This window comes from Ambystoma mexicanum, chromosome 4q, assembly GCF_040938575.1.
Source record: "Ambystoma mexicanum isolate Mex_15411 chromosome 4q, UKY_AmexF1_1, whole genome shotgun sequence".
NCBI lineage: Eukaryota > Metazoa > Chordata > Amphibia > Caudata > Ambystomatidae > Ambystoma > Ambystoma mexicanum.
Genome location: NC_090928.1, coordinates 841,153,869 through 841,173,938, shown reverse-complemented (window position 1 = coordinate 841,173,938; position 20,070 = coordinate 841,153,869). Strand labels below are relative to the sequence as shown.

The window sequence follows — 20,070 nt, the reverse complement described above, 5'->3', positions numbered from 1 at the left end:
CTTGCTCACAAACTGCATTGTTAGGTATAGGCCTCTCTCCCACAGTACAGGACTCTCAAAGCTAGCTGTGTTTAGTCTTGTACACAAATTACATTGTTAGGTATAGGCCTCTCTCCCACTATACAGGACTCTCAAAGCTAGCTGTGTTTAGCCTTGTACACAAACTGCATTGTTAGGTAGTTGTGTTTAGTCTTGTACACAAATTGCACTGTTGGGTATAGGCCTCTCTCCCACTATACAGGACTCTGAAAGCTAGCTGTGTCTACTCTTGTACACAAATTTCATTGTTAGGTAGTTGTGTTTAGTCTTGTACACAAATTGCACTGTTAGGTATAGGCCTCTCTCCCACTATACAGGACTCGCAAAGCTAGCTGTGTCTAGTCTTGTACACAAATTGCATTGTTAAGTAGCTTTGTCTAGTCTTGTACACAAATTGCATTATTAGGTAGTTGTGTTTAGTCTTGTACACAAACTGCACTGTTAGGTAGAGGCCTCTCTCCCACTATACAGGACTCTCAAAGCTAGCTTTGTTTAGTCTTGTACACAAAGTGCATCGGTAATTATATGCCTCTCTCCCACTATACAGGACTCTCAAAGCCAGCTGTGTTTAGCCTTGTACACAAACTGCATTGTTAGGTAGTCGTGTTTAGTCTTGTACACAAATTGCACTGTTGGGTATAGGCCTCTCTCCCACTATACAGGACTCTGAAAGCTAGCTGTGTCTACTCTTGTACACAAATTTCATTGTTAGGTAGTTGTGTTTAGTCTTGTACACAAATTGCACTGTTAGGTATAGGCCTCTCTCCCACTATACAGGACTCGCAAAGCTAGCTGTGTCTAGTCTTGTACACAAATTGCATTGTTAAGTAGCTTTGTCTAGTCTTGTGCACAATTTACATTGCTAGGTATAGACCTCCCTCCCACTATACAGGACTCTCAAAGCTAACTGTGTTTAATCTTGTACACAAATTGCATTGTTGGGTAGCTTGCTTAACTTTGTACACAAACTGCATTGTTAGGTGTAGGCCTCTCTCGCCCTATACAGGACTCTATAACTTGACTCTGTTGGGCCTTTACCCAATTCAGCACTGTTAGATAGCTGTGTTTAGTCTTGCACTCAAATTTCACTGTTAGGTTTAAGTCTCTCTCACAGGATACAGAATTCTCAACGCTAGCAGTGTTCAGTCTTGTACACAAGGTCGTTCTGTCCTACCTTGCACTCAACCTGTATCGTTAAACTTAGGGCTCAATCCGTAACACAGTCATCTAGGCGTCATGGCACAAACCAGCCACAACCATGCAACTCCATGGCGCACCTCTAGCCCCACTGAGACCCACTGCAGTCTCATCACCCCTGCTGTCACACAGCCCACCCCTCTTCCACTGCGCACTTTCAGCGGCATCCCTCACCCCCCTTCTTCCCCCGCCCCAACCGTACCCTCCTGCCTCACTCTGTCACACTCTCCTCCACCCGTAGATCCTGCTCTGCACAAATAAGAGCGGCAAGATGGAGAGATGGATTAAATAGCACCCACCCACGCAACACCCAATCCCTGACACCACCCACTCACATTCCCCCACCCAACTGCAGACCACTCCCAACTCGTATCACTTAGCGCAGCAAGAGAAGCGCAAGCCAATACTCCACTCACCAGAGAACCACCCACCCTCTCCATACGCCCATGACCGCACATAATGCAAGGAAAGGGTGAGACTGCAGTCACCCAAGACCCCCCCCCAGCATCACCCATTCTCTGACACAGTTTGCAAACAACTACCACTGCAATATAGGAGCAAAACCTCACCGCCCGCACCCAACCCAGTCCTAGCTCTCTTACCCTCCTTCCCCTGCCCACCCACGCCATCCCCACTCTCCACCTCACCCTTTCCCTTTCCCCCCTCACTGCCTTCCCCCACAGCAGACCCCACTCTCCCCCAAAACTCAGAGCCACCCCCCCACCCACAAAGGCGTCCCTCCAAATATCCCACCCCCTCATCAACGCCAGGTCTGTATCCAAAAACAAACTCCACATCTACAACCTCATCACAGAAGAAAACCCAGACATCCTTTTCATTACTGAGACCTGGTTCTCGGATGATTACGAACCTGTCGCGCACAAGACCTTCCCACCTGGCTCCACTCTAACCGTTCAGAACAGATCTCGTAGGGGAGGTTGGCTTGCAATATTACACAAAGGCCAATTCAAGCTTTTAACCAAGGACACCTCCACCAGCACCACAAACTATGAATCCCTCCTGGTAAAACTCCAACTCGTACCATCCACCTCACATAGCTTCCTACTCATCTATAGACCCCCCCGGCTATATCAAAAACTTTGCAGACACATTTGGTGAAGTTCTGGCTGCCAACCACATCCAACACCCTACTCTCACCATCCTAGGAGGTTCAATATATGACCAGGTCACTCACAGATAGTCTAGATCTACTCAACCTGAAACTGCACACTCCCCCTCCCGCCCCCCTCCACCCACACAAGAGGCCACATGCTCGATGCAATATTCAGCACCACAAACATATCCACCCAACCCCCGTGCCCACTGCCATGGTCGGATCACTCAGCACTCTGTTTCACCATACCGCTCAACACTGTGGTCAGCGGCCAACACCCAACACGTCCACCACAAACTGCTCCCTCTTCTTTCTCATTATGGACCAAAGTGATTATCACCCCAGATCTTGAATTCTCACTCTGCAACTCCCTCAACTCACTCTTCCTAGCAGAAGGATCCCCGGCTATTGATTCCTTCGACCTCTGGCTTACCAATGCCCTCAAACCCCTGACCCCATCAAAACGTTACCCACAGAGATGGGTACCATCGCCGAGGTGGTTCACCCCCAATCTCAAACCCCTCAAAACTCTCAAGCACTGCCTGGAACAGGTCTGGCGAGCCGACCCTTCAGCCCACAACAAAACCGCCCTAGCAAGGACAACCAGAATCTACAGATCAGAAATCGGAAAAGGCAAGAAATCATTCTATGGAAACTGAATCCAAAATGCCTGCAACCCAAGTAAGGAACATGCCAACGAAAGACACAAAGCCATCATCGCCAAATTAAAAATCCTACCACCAACGCCCACCCGCCTGCAGCACCCCACACAAACCCACCCCATTCACAATCTTCTTTCGATTCTTTCTCTTCCATCACACACCAAGAATTCCTGATGCTGGTAGCAGTCAGCCTCCCGTCAGGTTCTCCGGAAGACCCGTGCCCACCCACAGGGCTCAAGAAAATACTAACTGCCACCTGTGCAGGTAACATCGCTTGCGCAATACTTAACCACTCACTCACCTAAGGATCCCTCCCAAAAGCCCTAAAAACATCCTACACCAAACCAATTCTCAAAATAACGACGCTTGAGCCACTTCTTCCTCAAAACTACCGACCTATCTCCAATACGCGTTTCATCGCCAAACTGATTGACTGCGCGGCTTACAAACAGCTTGGTCAATTCGCTGAAGCCAGTAAACTCCTAGACCCAGCACAATCAGGTTTCAGACCACTAAGGGGAACAGAAGCCTCCCTAGTCTCCATCTGGGACGACCTAAAAAGAAGAGTCGACGCAGACAGCTGCGCGGTTCTCATCCTTTAGACCTGTCCGCAGCTTTTGATACCATCAATCACATGATTCTGTTAGACAGACTACAAACACTAAGAATCAAAAGCACAGCCCTTTCGTGGATCTCTTCCTTCATGTCTAACCGGTCGGAAATCATGCACTTCGACCAATTCACATCCATGTCGCCTCCAGTTTGCAAAGGTGTTTCCGAAGGAGCATCCACATCACTGCTAATCTTCAACTTCTACATACAGCCCATTCCCGCAATCATCAGTTCGTACAACCTTACCTGCTAAAACTATTCAGATGATCCCCAGATCATCCTCAAAATCCCAAATTCTGAAGGATCCGGCAGTACGGACCTGTCATCGTGCCTCTCTGATATTGATCACTGGATGAACCACCTCATCCTCAACCCTGGGAAAACCGAGATCCTACTCTGTGGGAAAACATCATTCATCCCACAATGGATCCCTTGGCCCGAATCACTAGGACAAGCACCGGCACCTTCAAACGTGGTTAAAAATCTTGGATGCGAACTCGACTTTGATTTATCCCTCACCCAACACACCACCAGCGTATCCAAAACCTGTTTCTTTCAATTGCGTATCCTCAGGCGGATTTTCCCCCACCTCACCTACTCCCACTGTTTCTCGGCTATCAACTCCATCATCCTCTCCTGCCTTGACTATGCAAACTGTCTCTACCTAGAAGCCCCCGCATCCCAACTACGGAAACGGCAAAGAATCCAAAATGCGGCAGCGCGCCCGCTCATTAACCTTCCCACCAGAGAACACATCAGTCCTACCCTGAGAGTCCTCCACAAGCTCCCTATTGCTCGACACACCACCTTCAAAGCCACGTGTATCACTGATCGCGCAATCCACAACACTGGCCCTGAATTCCTGCGAGGCAAAATTGTCTTATACCAACCTTCCCGGAACCTCAGATCTCGGCAGCTCTAGCAGCGGTTTCACCTGACACACCACCACATACCACTCAACAACGCAGCCTGCCGAATAGTACTCCAGGTAAGCCAGTAGCTTTCGTTGTGGCATTCCTGATCCACCATCAACCCACCCACAACAACATTCCCACCCGACAAGCACCCGAGCTAAACCAGCAGCCTTCGCTGTGGCTACACTTGCATCATACTCACTGCACCCCTTCCCACCAGACCACATGAGAGGCGACTAACAATGAGATAAGTGGCCCAGGTTAGCACTTGTACATCATTAACTATTTACTGCCACTGTTAACCTGCATTGCCCATCCTGGGAAACTCCCAACACTAGCAATCCCCAACCACAGACCTACTCCCCAATCTAGGTGCAACAAACCATTGATGACTGTCACATTACGGATACCACTATACAATAGGCCGAAACCTATGGCCTCTCAAGCCTAGGATCCCCTCCACCTACAGCAAACTAGGTGTAGCCCCCTCCATTTGTTCATTATATGTTGAGACCTCCTGCACTGTGAAACCTGGGCCTCCTGCCCACCATACAGGATTCTCAACTATAGGTGCAGCCTCCACCTTGGCTTACTATATGACGAATCATACTGCAGGGTGGTACCTGGGCCTCTCTCCCACTAGACAGAACCCTGAAATCTAGGAGTAACCTCGATCTAAGTTTGCCTTATGCTTAAACATACAGCACTTTGAAACATGGGCCTTTTTCCCACTGTCCAATATCCTATAATCTAGGTTTTGACTCCATCTCTGTTTATTATACGCTGATACCAGCTACAGTTTGAAACTTAGGCCCATCACCACAGGACTCTCAATTCTAGACTTGGACAAATAATCAATCTTGCAGCCTACAGTGCATATAACTCACACCACTAGTGTGGACACAGGCCGCAGGCACGGCCAAACATCCATGCACGATAGAAAACGTCTACTGCTGAGCACATCCGGCTAAGCACACCTGACATACCCCAACACCTCTGCCACTAGCATACAGCGACCTCCACCCGAAAGGAATCCAGTATAGCTGGCTTCACATAGACTCTCCTCAACAATAGCAATCTATCTCTAACCCTCAAGAGCACCCACCCACGTGTCTGACCTCTACTGGGCTGCCTAGTCGAGCCTTGCCAGCCACCTAAGTCTTAGAACGGCAATATGCACACACGCATCTAAGCTAATCTCCCTAGAATCTCCAACCACATCGACTACAGTCACCAGGGGCGTTCAAACCAAGGAAGAAGCGCATTGAGGCCACACAAGTGGGAAAAAAGCGCTACATAAATAACCACATACACTACAATACAATACAATACAATACAACTTGGCAAAATGACAATCTCGCTTCCAAAGGTTTGCTCACACTTCAAAGCAATTGTTAACATTTCCTCAACCTCCGATTTGGTAAACCAAAAGTCTTTTTCTCCAAACATAAATTCAGAAATCAAATGCAAGTGTTCTTTTCTCCAAAGGCCAATCACTTGTTTGCACATAATACTTCTTCTTTATAAGTAACACTTTAGTCAGGATGGTTCATTCAAAAGAAACACTTTAGTTAGAATGGTTCATTCAAAAGAAACACTTTAGTCAGAATGGTTCAACATCACTTTCGGTTATACAACAGTTCTTCAAAAACAAGGGGGATGGAATTGACACTTCTTTTCCGCCACAACCTTTTACCACAATACTTTAAATCTTCTTCTTCCTGGTATACTACTACAATTTGCACTCTGTGGTAAGGCTTGTTCCAAACACTCCACACTTGAATCATCAATGGGGAGATTTGAACCAACAACTGCTTCTCTGGTTAGTCTTTTGACTTATAACACAATTGGCTTGCATCATCTTCGAAAAATGGATATTTCAGAAAAGGATAATGATTCTCTTGCTAGTCTATTTGCTTTAGGCAATGGAGGTTACAGTTCTCTCCCGCTTTGGTCCTTTTACAAGGAGGGCTTTGCTCCTCTGGCCTTTGATTTCTAACTGTACAACCTTTTGGTTGCTGGCAATGTGGGTTATAATTCTCTCCCTCTGGACATCCTTTCGTAGGAGAGTTGTTCTTAGTTTGGTTGCATTTCACTTTTCTTTGGCTTTGGCAATCAGGGTTGCAATGTTCCCCTGTTTGGAATCGCTCGTCCAGAAAGTTGCGCCCAGTTTGCCTTAATTCAATTGTTCGGTATTGAAAACAGTTATTATTACCTAGCGGTCTCCTTCAGCGCGCCCCTGGGCCAACTCACTGGTATGCCTTGGCGTCGCCTTCTGACACGCCGGTATTGCTGCTTCTCTCTTGGGGACCTCCTCTGCATCTGACAGCTCCGGTCAGTCTGCTGCCACTTGCGCTGACCTCCAATAGAGCTTTCACAGCTCCATGCACTCTGGTGTAAATCCGATACCGGAGCAGTTCACAGCGTGTAGAGAGCTTCTCTCTCTCACTGGGTGGCTGGCTTCAATACCTCATCCTGCTGCGCGTTCTGAGTATAGCCAAGTAGTCTCGACCTCTGGCACATCTTCTACATGGCGACCTGCTGCCGCCACAACGGCAACTTCAGCTTCTGCTTCTCCCTGCTGCTTCTTCCTCACCTGCACCTGAAAGGCCTTTAAATGTTTAAAGGTCCCGCTCAGGTGTTGGTCATTACAACAACTAGACTGCTCACAACAGTTTACTATCTCTGCGCCCCTCTTCCTCGTCAGAGATAAGACATGAAGTCCATAATGTTCTTATCTATTTTTAGATCAAAATTATCAGTTTCACAATAAGCCATTAAGACTGTGGGATCATTAGGGAAATTGTCTAAAGGGGTCTCCCATTCCTCCTGACCTTAGTCCCCCCCCCCCATTTGATCCTCCCGCATAATATAACCCCCAGGGTCGGGATCAGGTAGCGGCTGCATTTCTCTGGCCACATGAGAAGAGCTCCAGGTCAGGGCTTTTGGGATGACAACCTCAAATTCATCACAATAGATTTTAACATTCTTACTTTACTACCATCCTGAGAAATGGCATCCTGTGTCCTGCTGAGTGGTCTTTACAGACCATAGCAGCCTTTTTCTTAGAAGACCCCTTCTTGCACATTGACATTGTGCCACTTGAGGCCAACCCTGCTCATCTACATAGGGTACTATTCAACAACATCTTGCATGTTCTGTTTTTCTTTATACAGGTGGGTTTTTGCTTGTTTTTTTAGGAGGCGGTTTTCATTTTTTGTTGTTTAATTAAAAGTCTGTATTTTTATATAACATTTATTGGACGTTCTTTTATTTTGGCATCTTTGTACTATTGCTAATTTTAGCCAGTCACATCCCTCCTCGAGATATAGCCTGTGCTACCAAACAAGGCAAGGGGTATATCTTTCTGGCTATCCCTGTTTAACCTCTATGACTGGGATTACCGCTAATTTAGTAGTGATGTTGGGGCAAGTAGGTTGTTTAGCCACTACTCATTCTTGTACTTGTTCTGACCAGTTACAAATTGAAAAATGGAACTAGACCCCCTTGTGAGGGTAAGGCCTTCCTCCCAACCACACAGTGCAACAGAATAACCAGGCTGAATGCACCAGGCACTTAGTCGAAAGGGTGAGAGGAATAGAGGAATACCACGAGGTTGTCTCCCTAGCTGCTGGGAAGAGACAGCACAAGTTTAGCAAAATACAGACCAGTGTCCTCTCACCTGTCATGTTAGACCTCTTCCACACGTTAGCTGCAGGATGTAGCAGCAGCGTGATTACACCTAGGAAATCCAGAATGTAAGCAATGTCCATGCAACAAATCCAGAAGGTGATCCGAAAATCACTCCAACAGTGGAACCCAGGTCAAAGCCTGTGCAAGCAAACAGTTCGTAGTTTGAAGGAAAGACGAGCAAATGGAACAGTCTGAGCCAAAGTACAAATCTCAAGTTCATAACACCAAATTCAAGAATCAAATTAGAGTTCAGGACCAAGTCAATCCACAGGCCAACTAACGCATCTGAAGTTCTTCAATTGAATCAGGCAACCAGAACTTAAAATAACTTCACCAGAGAACCTGGGACCAGGAGCATGAAGTGGAGCACTGGAAGGGAGAGAACCGTCTCCAGAGTCAAAGAACGCTGCACAGTTCATCAATGCCTGGAAATGTTGGCAAGCGCACAGCCACGTCTAGCGTGGTGATGTCACACCGCACTGAAGAAGCTGAGACATGTAGTTCCCCTTAGTGCCGCACATTCCGTAAGTGCCAAGGAAGCTTGCAGCTCCTTGGAAAGGCTGGCCGTGAGGTCTCCAAACTGTAGGGAGTAGGAATTGTAAGATGGGCATGGTATCAAACAAGTGATCACAGTTCAAGGGTGTTTATTGAACTTCAATTTGGTTTGATAAACACCTATCTAAACCAAAATCTAAAGATGGGATCTACGACCATCAAATAATAATAACGCAGTCCTAGTGGTGTCTTGTCAAAATTAAAGGGCCTATACTAATAAACATATTGCCAATCCTTACTTCTAAATACAAATAGTGTGGGGAAACAATGTTATGCAAAAAGAAAAGTGTTCAAGAAATGTCAGGATATTCAAGCCTTTGGCTTCCCTTCCCTGTGTTTTCAGCATGTGATAAGGCGGTAACTCGAGCTTAGCACACTCTGTGGCTTCTCAAGCACGAGGATGCAGTTCAGACACTTCCCATCTGGCTTTCTGTGCTAAAGAACTTCTCTGCTGAGTTACTGTTCACCCCGGGTCCTCCTCTGCCGGGCTCAGACCCACTTTAACACAAAACCTACAATCGGCCTCCCTCTGCCGTGCTCGGGCTAAATTTCTCTACTTTATCAAAATCAAACACTTTCGACAGTGTGCAGGATTTTTCTTTACCCGTCCCAGGACCACTTCGATTTACAATTACTCGTTCTCTTCTTGATATGATTTTTTCTTTCTCTTTTGCTACTCCTTATCTGGATACCTTACCAAGACCTGTGATTGAGAACCCACGCGGTGCCGGACCACTCTGTCAAAGGTATTGAAGCTTGTTTTTAAAGTTTAGTCACGCATCAGCAATACAACTTTACTCTTCTTATCACACATGTTTTAACAATGTTCCTTCCAGCGTCCGCCATACAATGTTGCTGCTTGCAACCTTGGCTTCAACACAGACCCGTCTTGTATCGGTCTCCCCAACTCACCAGCTGTGTTGATTTCACTGACGCTGCTTTGTTCTTGGAGCCAAGGACAGTACCATGGCGGCTGGTGATTCTCCCCACCTTGACTATTGACGCGGGAGGGCCCCGGGTATCTCCGATACACAATGCTTTCTATTCTCGAGGGTTCAGGAAATTAACTGTTCCTTGTCGAAAAGGTCCGTCATGAACAGATCCCTGGATAGGTATACCACCACCTGTACGATCAAAGGATTCAAATCGTAAGGTCAGACTTTAGTAAAGGATACGTGGTGAGAGTAATCCAACCGGCTTGGAGTTCTGCTATCTGATCGCTGATGGACTACCACGGAGAGATGAGAGAGTAGGATCAAAGTAAGACCTTCCAATTGATGAAACTCTCTGTCTAATATATAAATACAGCCAGACTGAGTAATCAATGGAAATGGCAAGGAGCACGAAACAACCGCCAAGCTGTAGAAATAAAAGGAGACTATCAGTATGCTTCCCAGATGTCTCCATCTATTAGACTCCCTCTGAACCCACACTAACTTGTCGGCGTAGTCCAAAACACAGAAGTATTCCAAGTAGAAATCCAGGTAGAGCCAATGGGAAAAAACGACTAGGAAGGTAATGGTTGGTGTGGAAGCTAATTCTGAACGGCACGAGAGTCGCGCTAGTGCCGGGTTGGCGCACCCCTGGATAGCGTCCTAATAGTTTTGTGCACTTTTGGATATCCACAATAGTTCATTACAATGAAGAAAACAGAACCTCAATCCTCATCTGGATTAATGTTCCAACGTGGGTAGCAATAAGCAGTTCCAATGCCTTTGGAGAAATAAACAAAGAACCCAAACCACAACTGATTTGAGCAAGCCCAGAATTGCTGAGTAAGGCAGAACGCTGGAAGCAGCTGCCAACTAATATGAAAAGAACAGATGCGGTCAGCAGTCAGCCAAGGTAATATGCTTGAATTAAGTAGCACTCAAAATGATTAATCTATCTGTAGAATAGACAACAAAAGTAGCGATCAGGATATCACCAGAGAAATGCTACTTGAAGTTTCCCGCTCGAAGTTAGCGAGGAGTAAGTGTTCGTAGGAAGAAAGGTTGCAGTCAGGATACCACCAGAGCAACGCTTACTTAGAGTTTCCCGCTCGGGTAGTGTAGCGAGAGGCAAGAACCAATCAATTCCACTCTGAATACTGCACGGGTCGTAGTAGACCGGAACCGCTGGTAAGAGGTTGGATAGAAGAGACTCAAACGAGCTGGGGCCTCAGACTAAGCCACAACAAACAATCGGAAGCGGCGACAGTATGCCGACATACAGCGAAGTATGTGCAATAGAGACACGTGACAAAAAGGAAGAACACGTGGTCTCTAACGGCGTATCAGCTGACGACGCTGCTTACCAGGAAGGGTATCAAATAACCTCCACCTAGTGTAGAACGGTCTAGCCGTTCTGTATGCAAAACATACCCTTTGCGGAGTGATTGGCACAGCAGTAGAACGAACACCAGGATGAAGGTGCACAGTAGGTGTGACAGGGTCATGGGAATTTCCCTCCTTGCGATCCCCTTCTGTTTTTCTGTCTTTCCTCTCTCATTCAGCTGCTGTATCGAAACTGCAGTTTCCTTATGCGCTTTACCTTGCTCAGAGTGTGCTCTCATGCTCCGCCTTTTATCCATGGGAGAAGCTTAATGGAAGTCGGGTGTGTGTGGTGGTCAGTAATTGCATGACCAATGTATTGGGACACGTCAGGTAAACTGCTCGGGTGTTAGTCTGATTTCTCTCATAGCGGGCTGTCTGTGAGAAAGGGTTTGTGTTGTAAAAAGGGGGGGGGTAGAGTTCCTAAATATCCTACCTGGTAGGATGGGGGAAAGGTGTTCCAGGGAAGGGGATACTGTCTCTCACCATCCGGTGTCCCACTCCCCGAAGTCCCAGGTGATCTTCCCGCACTGGTCCACCCCAAGAAACTGGATCCAAAAGCGATGGCGGTGTCCTGGCCACCTGGATGACAGATCCCCAGGGACTAGTGGGTGAGAAACCTACTGGTTTCTCACAGAATCATGACAGCACTCCTAAGAAGCAAGAGTCATTTCTTCATCGGTGTACCTTCGCAAACAAACCTTTTCTGTTCACCCCAAAGGACACACTACTCGTTGCACTGGGGCATCGTTGGCTTTCATCGCAAGCATGCCGTTAGATGCAATTTGTAAGGCAGCAACATGGAGTTCGCTATACATATTTATACAAAACTAGCTGGGGAACCCAGGGTTGCCCATGTCCTGATCGAGTGGTGACTCATGTGCCCTGAAGAAAGTTACTCTTGTTGGCAAGTCATGCTGCTGTTTATTGTTGTGTTTCAGAAGCTCCTGATATTGATTTTCGCTTTGCATCAAATGGAGCTTCTCCAAGTGATGATCGTTTTTTGTGCGGCACGATTGTCACTCAATGGCTTCAGCACCTTGGAGAAAATGTCCAAGAAAGATTGATTGATGTTGCTCTCTTCTCGTGAATAAAGTTAAGTAAACTGTAACCTTTCCATTTCCCATATTTGGAGTGGCTTGATAAAAGTAAATAATGTTTTTAACTTCCCTTTAAAAATGCTTTAACAGTAGTAGTACATTTCATAGGAGCAACCAACACATATAACATTTAGCTTCAGACACTTTTCTAAATTTTGCATCCTTCTAGTAGCTACTGTAGTGAATCTGGGTGAGCATCAGTAAATGAGGGTGTCTACGGAGTGGATTTTTTGCATCTAAACATAGACTACAATCTTGGCCCAGACAAATGAGGTATCCATGCAAAATTTGGTAGCAGTGGGTTCAACTGTGTGGATTTTTATAGCCGGACTAACATACAGACACACATCCCAAACATTTTTTGCATATAAGATTTGTGCATTCAAACATATTCTATGATCTTGTCCCAGACAAAAGAGGAATCCTTGCAAAATTTGATAGACGTGGGTCCAACGGTGTGGATTTTGTATTGCCGGATAAACATACACACAGACATACATTCCGCTTTATATATAAAGATTATTGTGTGGTTACACAGGCAAGAGCAGATTCTCAGGAGCAGATAGACAGGCACTTCTAAAGCCTTTTTTTCTACTTTTCCTTCAGCTCACCCATCTTCCTGGGGTACTGCTATTTAGTTTATGCAAATTATGTGAATGTAAGTAGTTTCCCAATCCTCAAATATTACTTACCCAGTAATCATCTTTTTGGGCTTCTACCTGCTTAATGTGCTTGCGCGCTCACAACCTCCTCACATGGGTGCAAAGGCCCAGTACAAGATACATCTGCACTCATGCAGCACATACACGCGTCATGCCTCAAAAACAGTCCATCTGAGGACATTGATTTGTGAAGCATCATGGGTCCTTGTACACGTAGGGTCGGGATAATGTGTCGACGCTCCCTTTTCAGAGTCGAAAAAAAAGATGTAATACTCTGGTTTCATCTTCTGGGTAAATAATGTTTGATATTTGCTAGGCATTAGACAAGATATTATAAAGTTTGAATTGGAATTGGCACACATGTATGATTGTCGGCTTCAACGCCACTGACAGTGATTTAATCTGAGTTGCAGTAGCACACATCTATTATATATAATACTAGTATGAAGTCCCAAAAATAGAACCAAGGGGGAGTTGCGCATTCTGTGATTTGACCCCTGCAGGTCATGCATAGAGAATCCCCAGGTTCTGCTCAAGCCCCCTATCCTGTTGTAACACGTGGCCACAATGTCCCTCGCCCCAAAACAGAGAAAAGTAAGCCCTTCACTGGGCCATACTTGGACATCTGCAGTAGAAATAGAGTACACTGCAGCACAAACAAGCAGCTTGCAAGCCCCTCTCATGGGAAAAGAATCACTCACTAGGACTATAGGTTCATAGAAGTACTGGAGATCTTGCGAGTAGCGCTCACATATAGAATTTATCATTTACTGGCAAAGAACCAAGTGGGGGTGTGGAGCTGCGCATGTGCTATGACAGTTGCCTGACATTATGATGGTGACACCCCTATTTAGGTCCTCAGGCCATGGTCGCAGAGAATAACAAGTGATTGGGGAACATGGGGAGGTGGATTACCTGAAACACATGATCGGATTGAGAAGGGAAGATGAAACACATCGTGGGCAGGTGGCACAGAAGTGAATACAAGACCCCACACAGACTAGGGGAGCATTTCAACCAATCCTTTTCAATATTGGATTTCATTTGACAGACTATAGACAATAAAAAAAAGGGCAAGGAAAGTCTGAGTGAAGGAGTTGGGATGGCAGCCAAGACAGGTGCAAGTGGTTTTGCAGGGGTGCAAGTGATGTGGCAGAGCTTTTTGGGTGCTATAACTCAGTACCTCATATGAACCAGGCAGAATTGGGAACCTGCTGTTAATGGGCATCAGAGGTTATAGCCCACACTGTGGCCAGGGCCATTAACTATTAAGGACCATCAGCCTACTGGCGGCTTTAGCATAGGAAATGGCAAGATTCTGCGATGGCCAGGAAAGAGAGAAGTTGTTGGCATCCCCAAGCTGGCTTTATCTCTGGCAGGAACCAGACAAAGAGAGCAATTGAGCATATAGTGAGCTCAAATCAAATTAATTTGATATCTCAATTTAATCACATTAAGTCCATTGTTAGTATTTACGGCCTTGTTACAGTCCTGCCAGATTAAGAACACTACCCCTGGTGGAAATTACTGTTGCCAGCAGTAGCAATCTGAGGGCTTTCCCGATATTTTAAAGGTTAAAAAAAGGGTTTGAAATGCATATTGTTAAGGGTATTTAATTCAATTCACAATGAGGTGAAGAACTATAACGGGCCCAGCAGCAGCAAAACACCTGTTGTAGAGCGGCACTCTGCATATTCTGAAGGAATTTATTGTTCCGGTCTGATGATGCTCGTAGTCATTGACGGCAGCCGTGCTCCGCATGATGACATTCGCCCCCTGGAATGCTGGGGCTGGTAGTTCCACTGGCGCCTGTCTCCAAGGCGACACAGCAATCTCCAGTCAATCTGGGGTTGGCGAACCATGCCCTCCTGTCAGACTCTGACAGTAATCGCATGCCTGCTATGAAGCGACAGGCAGGTCCATTTGTGCTCCAGGACCCATCTAATCCCAGGTGCAGATTGAAAAAGCATGTAGGCAATTGAGAAGCACCTGTGGATTTGGAAGGGAACCATTTGGTTAAATTATTAGAATGCTTTCTGATCCAAGATCTAGAGAGAATCTGCTATCTGCTGTTTCTGAGAAAAGAGGTCTACTGTGAAGTGGAATTGTATGTTTCTGCAGCTTAGCTGCAATTTGCTAGCCATGAAAATGGACTAAATGGAGCGCAGGGTTGCTTCGAGATGACTGCTGTGGTCTCCTACTCTGCAAGATTTATAGTAGTTACTAATTATGGCAAATACATTTTCACAAATGTGGGAGAGGCGAGTTCTTGTTTTGGAGAGGCTGGAAGGTCAGAGATCATTTGAAATATATTGTCACCAATTACTGAGGTTTAGCTTAACATAATTATGTGCTAGTTGTTTTTCCGTCTGCAAAGGGTAACCTTCATGCTTATTGCTTCAAAAGACTACATGAATTATGTTTGGTTGGTTGATTTGTGAATTATTTAAAAATAAGCGAAGAATAAAGCCTCAAACTGCTAAGAAACAACAGTAACAGATAAAAATGACATCAAATAAATGCAGCTGTTTTAAATGGATAAATGGTTAAAGCATTACAGGAATAATAAATATGCCTGTTTAAGTGACCTGGGTGTGTGATGTGTTGCCTGCTTTCTTTAGACAACCAATCTTCTTAGTGCTCACTGAGCACTCTGAAGTCCCTACCCCTCACCAGTGTGTTGAAATAATGTTCACTCGTTTTATCATCTCATATGTATATGTTTGCATTGGTTAATCTTCTATAGTGCTTCGACAACCTCAGTTTGACAGGCCTTGTTTGCACTTTAGAAACCTCAGAAATGTATGAACAAATTACTTTTGTTTTCCATTTATGTAACATTTGCAGTGTCACTACAAACCTGTCTTTGGCAACACTGAGACAATTGTTTGACATTTGTGATTATCAGTGCAAAGTGATGCCGTCGAAGATTTGCAATGATAATGCTTCTTTGTCACACTAAAAGGTGCAGCAAAGTTTAGAAAAGCTATCTAAACTGGAACAGGAAAAAGAACATTGGATGCTGGAAGCACAACTTTCCAAAGTTAAGCTAGAAAAAGAAAACCAAAGGAGACTAGAGGCCACAAAGAGCACGTCTACTGGGCAGCTGGCCGATCTGATGCAGGAAAACACCTTGTCATCCAGCGAGAGCGAACCTGGACAAGAAGAAACCGACAAAGCATTGGGAGAACCTATTAATAGAGCAAGTTTGGTAAGCAGGCATCATATTGGTTTTGCTCGACAAGTGTAAGTTATGATTACAAAAACTGTGCATGATGTAAGGGGAACATTGCCAAGAAATATAAGGAATGTTCTACAGAATTAGCCATGGTTTTGACTGGCTTGGAATACTTTTGCAGTATCATTAGCCATTAGAAGCAGTGCTAGAGAGCGACTGGCCCAAGCGTGCCGCCCTATTAAGGGCATCAGGAAAGAGATTATATGACAGGATGATTACTTCAACAAAATAGTAAGTCATCACTGTCTTTCTGCATTGAGTTCAGCTCGGTCTGCGTTTAGTTGAAAATTAAGGCAACCTTCAGAGCCGAAAGGCTGCAACAACTCGGCTTGATTGTAAGGGCAGCATTGGTTTCCAACAGTGTTGCTTCACTTTATGGCAGAGACCTGCAACCTGCGTCTCTCACCAAATGTTTTCTACTACTACTTCCTGGATCTCTTACCTAGGATTGATCGGAGTTGTAGTCCAAAACATCTGGAGAACCAAAGTATAGGGACCCCCGACCTTTGGGTAGCATTGGTTGAATGACCAAGGCCAAATTGGTAGATACAACAGAACAGTGCAGTACATGGGATGAATGAAGTGATGTACAAGCGGGCCTTATTAAAAGAAATACCCATTATGATCCTATCTAGCAATGCATGCAGTAAAAATATTATAAGCGAAAATTGATATTCGGAAGTGCCAATGGGCTTATGGCCACACTTGAAAGAAGGATTTAAATGGTGCCAACTCTGTCGCTTTTTTCCCAATCATGTGTTAAAGGAGGCTATGGTGACACAGGCCTCTTGACAACTCCAGAAATCTCCTATGGTATTGACTGATGCAGTCTTATACTAGTTTACCCTTACTGTTCTCTTACTGTTACAAGTGACAAGGTAATCCCTTGAATGAAAAAAGTTGAAGCAACATGGTTGTGGGGGACAGTGGGTGTTTCTATGGCAATATTTCTTTGGTCCTTCTAAACATATCTAGTCCTGTGGCTAAGTTTGGCAACTGGTGCTTCCTTGTCATATTCTGGCAGTGCTAATGAGGGTCATGCATCCTTATCATTCAACAGCCTGCATACTTATAGGGGATTGGGATGCATGTGTTTCCCACCTGATTCAGTCACATTAATGTATCATTCAGATTTCAACCTAGGACCTAATCCTAGACCATTGTTTCAAAGATTCAAACTGCCATGACATCACTGTTATTGGGCACCAACCAGTGCACAGAGAGTGTATATAAATCTCCAGGTGATGGCTAGTGTTCATGTCTTTGCCTAGCTAAAGAGTCGCTGCTGGTCAAATCCTATGCGTGAGGGTTGTGTGGTGATTCAGTTGCCCTGCAAGCACAGGCTATCCTTGATCTGGTCATGCAGTGAAGGGCCACTGTGGATGCAGGCGGTACTGTGGGTTTGGTCTGTAAAAGGTAGTAGGCCTAAACCCCACCCAACAATCGGGAAATCACTGCACTCCAGGCCAGGGAGTCTATGGGCATGGCTTGGTTGGCAACAAAGATCACACTATAGAATACTACCTGGTATACATTTCAAATGGACTCCTTCCTCCCACAGATTCCACATCTATATCCATCTATCTCCCAGCTCGCACTGCCTCTAGGTGCCCCTTTCTGGACATGCATATAGAGGCGCCATGCCCTGTGACCCCTTGTTCCTATTTTCTATGCACTCTGCTCGCTACTATGAACACCGCTCTTGGCATATTAACTTTAACGAAAATATTCTTGCTTCGCCTATAGAATTCATCGTAATGCCGAATCTGATGAGGTCTTTGGAGATTCAACCCTGCACAGATTGTTGGCGCCAAATGTATGTGTCGGACCCGCACCACATATGCTTTTACTGCCTTGGTGAAGGATAAGAGGTACAGGACTGTGTGTCGTGCCAGTTGATGCACCCCGAAGGCGCTCCAAGAACCTGAAGCGAAATTAATCTTTATCCACAGGGAGAGATGGGATAAGCTGACCCCCTTGAGATCGTCAGGCACAGCACGGAGGAGCAGGGCCCCCATCTGGTAGGACAAAAAAAATAAGAAGCACTGCAAGAGGTGAGGTCTCCCGATTGTTCTTCACGGCATCACTTGTCTTCGGCCAGGAGTAAGAGGCCTCCCAGGTAAAGTTTCCAACTAAGTTCTCTTCACCAAAGGAATTGTGAACTTTCCATTTGCAGATGCTCAACATCTTCGCTAAGACCCCAACACTGACAACTTCGGCAAAGCTGGCAGATCCCATTGTGCTTCGAGGAGCTGGTAGGGAGACCGCAGTGCAATGTGACAAGATCAGAAGGAAGGGGCACACCATTCAGTATTCGGACTTTGGTCCCCCCGCATATGGTCCCGGCCCTTGTGCTCCCTAGAAGGGCATATATGTCACATTTGGAGGACATTAGGAAGGTGATGATGACCCGTTCGGACTGAAGCGATTTCACCCCAGGTAGGTGAGAGGCTTCCCACAGGAGTTTTATGAGGAACATAGTGACTTGGTTGACCCAGCAGCCGACTTGCAGGAGGCAAGTGGCCTGGAAACCACCTGCTGCCACGCCTGGAAAACCGCAGGTGACTTTTCAGCCTCTGATGGTGAAGGTGGTCGACACCTTGGGGCTGTCGGCCCCGTCACTGTGCGACGTTCTGGACGAGGGTCCTAAGAAGTGGAGACCTTGCTACCTTTCAATTAGGCAGTGGAGGGGCCAGTGGTGGACCTCTGGGCCACACCGGCATCAGTCCTCACAGTGGACTGTGATCTGGCACAGTTCAGCCCCTTCGCACCCCTTATTTCTCTCTGGCCACCCTTCTCCGAAGATTTTGGTGGTGCAGGCTGCTACTGCGAACGTCAAGACCACTCATCATTGCCCCTGGATAGGGGGAGCAAACGGTTGGGTGCCTGGGGCAGGAAGATTTTTGGCTCATCAAGCCTAGGTCTCTGGTGCGTCCACGCCTCTTGTTCTCTGGCCAAATTCTCCTTTGGTCTCTGGTCAGTGAGAACAAAGGCAGCAGAGCACATCCTAAAAGGGGAAATGTGGCACAGCTTTCGGCCATTAAAAGACTTCAAGGAGGCCACCTGTCAAATTTTGCAGTCTGGCCTGGACACTGCAAACTGCGTCGCTAGGGCAATGGCTACCAGCAGCGTCTTAAGGCATTTTTCTTGGTTGAGAACATCTGGGTTTGCCGCTGACATCCAGGAGAAGCTCCAGGACATGCAGGTCGATGGCATGATCTTGTTCGTCACCAAGGCTGACGAGTCGCTCAAAAGATTCCAAGACGCTTAGGCGACAGTCAAGTCGTTGCAGCAGCAGCGTCTGGTGACTACGGCAGGCAGGGGTTTTCATCCCTTCACCTCTTACGCCCAGAAGGGTAGGGGTCAGTCTTCCTCAGGCAAGCAAGGACAAACAAAGTCGTCCCCACAGGAGATGGGGAAGCTGTGTGCCTAGAAGAGGCGTTTCCTCCTCCACAGTCCCCAGCGCAAAGCCTCTGTGAAGTGGACTTCAGCCATTCATTCCATGTGGGGGCAAGATATCCCTGTTTGGCAAGGAAAGGAGAAATACCACCTCAGACGCCTGGGCCTTACTGGTCGTCTAGCAGAGATACTGCCTCCCCTTTGCCTCTTGCCTGCCAGACCACCTTCCTTGCCACCAACCCTTGCCTCGGGAACCTCTACTGCTGGAGATCAGTCCGCTTCTGGCAAAATGGGCCATAGAGATGGTACCCTGCTTAGAACGAGGCAGGAGTCGGAACTGAACATACTCTGTGGTGCCAAAGAAGGACTGAGGTCTGAGACCCATCCTGGATATGCAGCTTCTGAACCTTTACTTTCGCAAGAACAAGTTCATGATAGTCACTCTAGCCCAGATCCACCAGGCCCTGGACGTGAACGACTGGCTCCTTTCCCTGGATCTCCAGGATGCTTACTTTCATGTGGCTATCCACAAGAAGCACATGAATTACCTGAAAATTCAAAGTGGGGAACTGT

At 46.3% G+C, this 20,070-nt stretch overlaps 1 protein-coding gene across 2 annotated transcripts in view; it reads left to right on the top strand.

Annotated features, from left to right (window-relative positions):
- PPP1R21 (protein phosphatase 1 regulatory subunit 21) overlaps positions 1-20,070 on the top strand; it is a 1,307,116-nt gene that overhangs the window by 755,133 nt on the left and 531,913 nt on the right. For both annotated transcript variants that reach the window (XM_069608410.1, XM_069608409.1), the window contains one exon: positions 15,826-16,071. In XM_069608410.1, the coding sequence (XP_069464511.1) occupies positions 15,826-16,071 (246 nt within the window). The remainder of the gene's footprint in view (positions 1-15,825; positions 16,072-20,070) is intronic.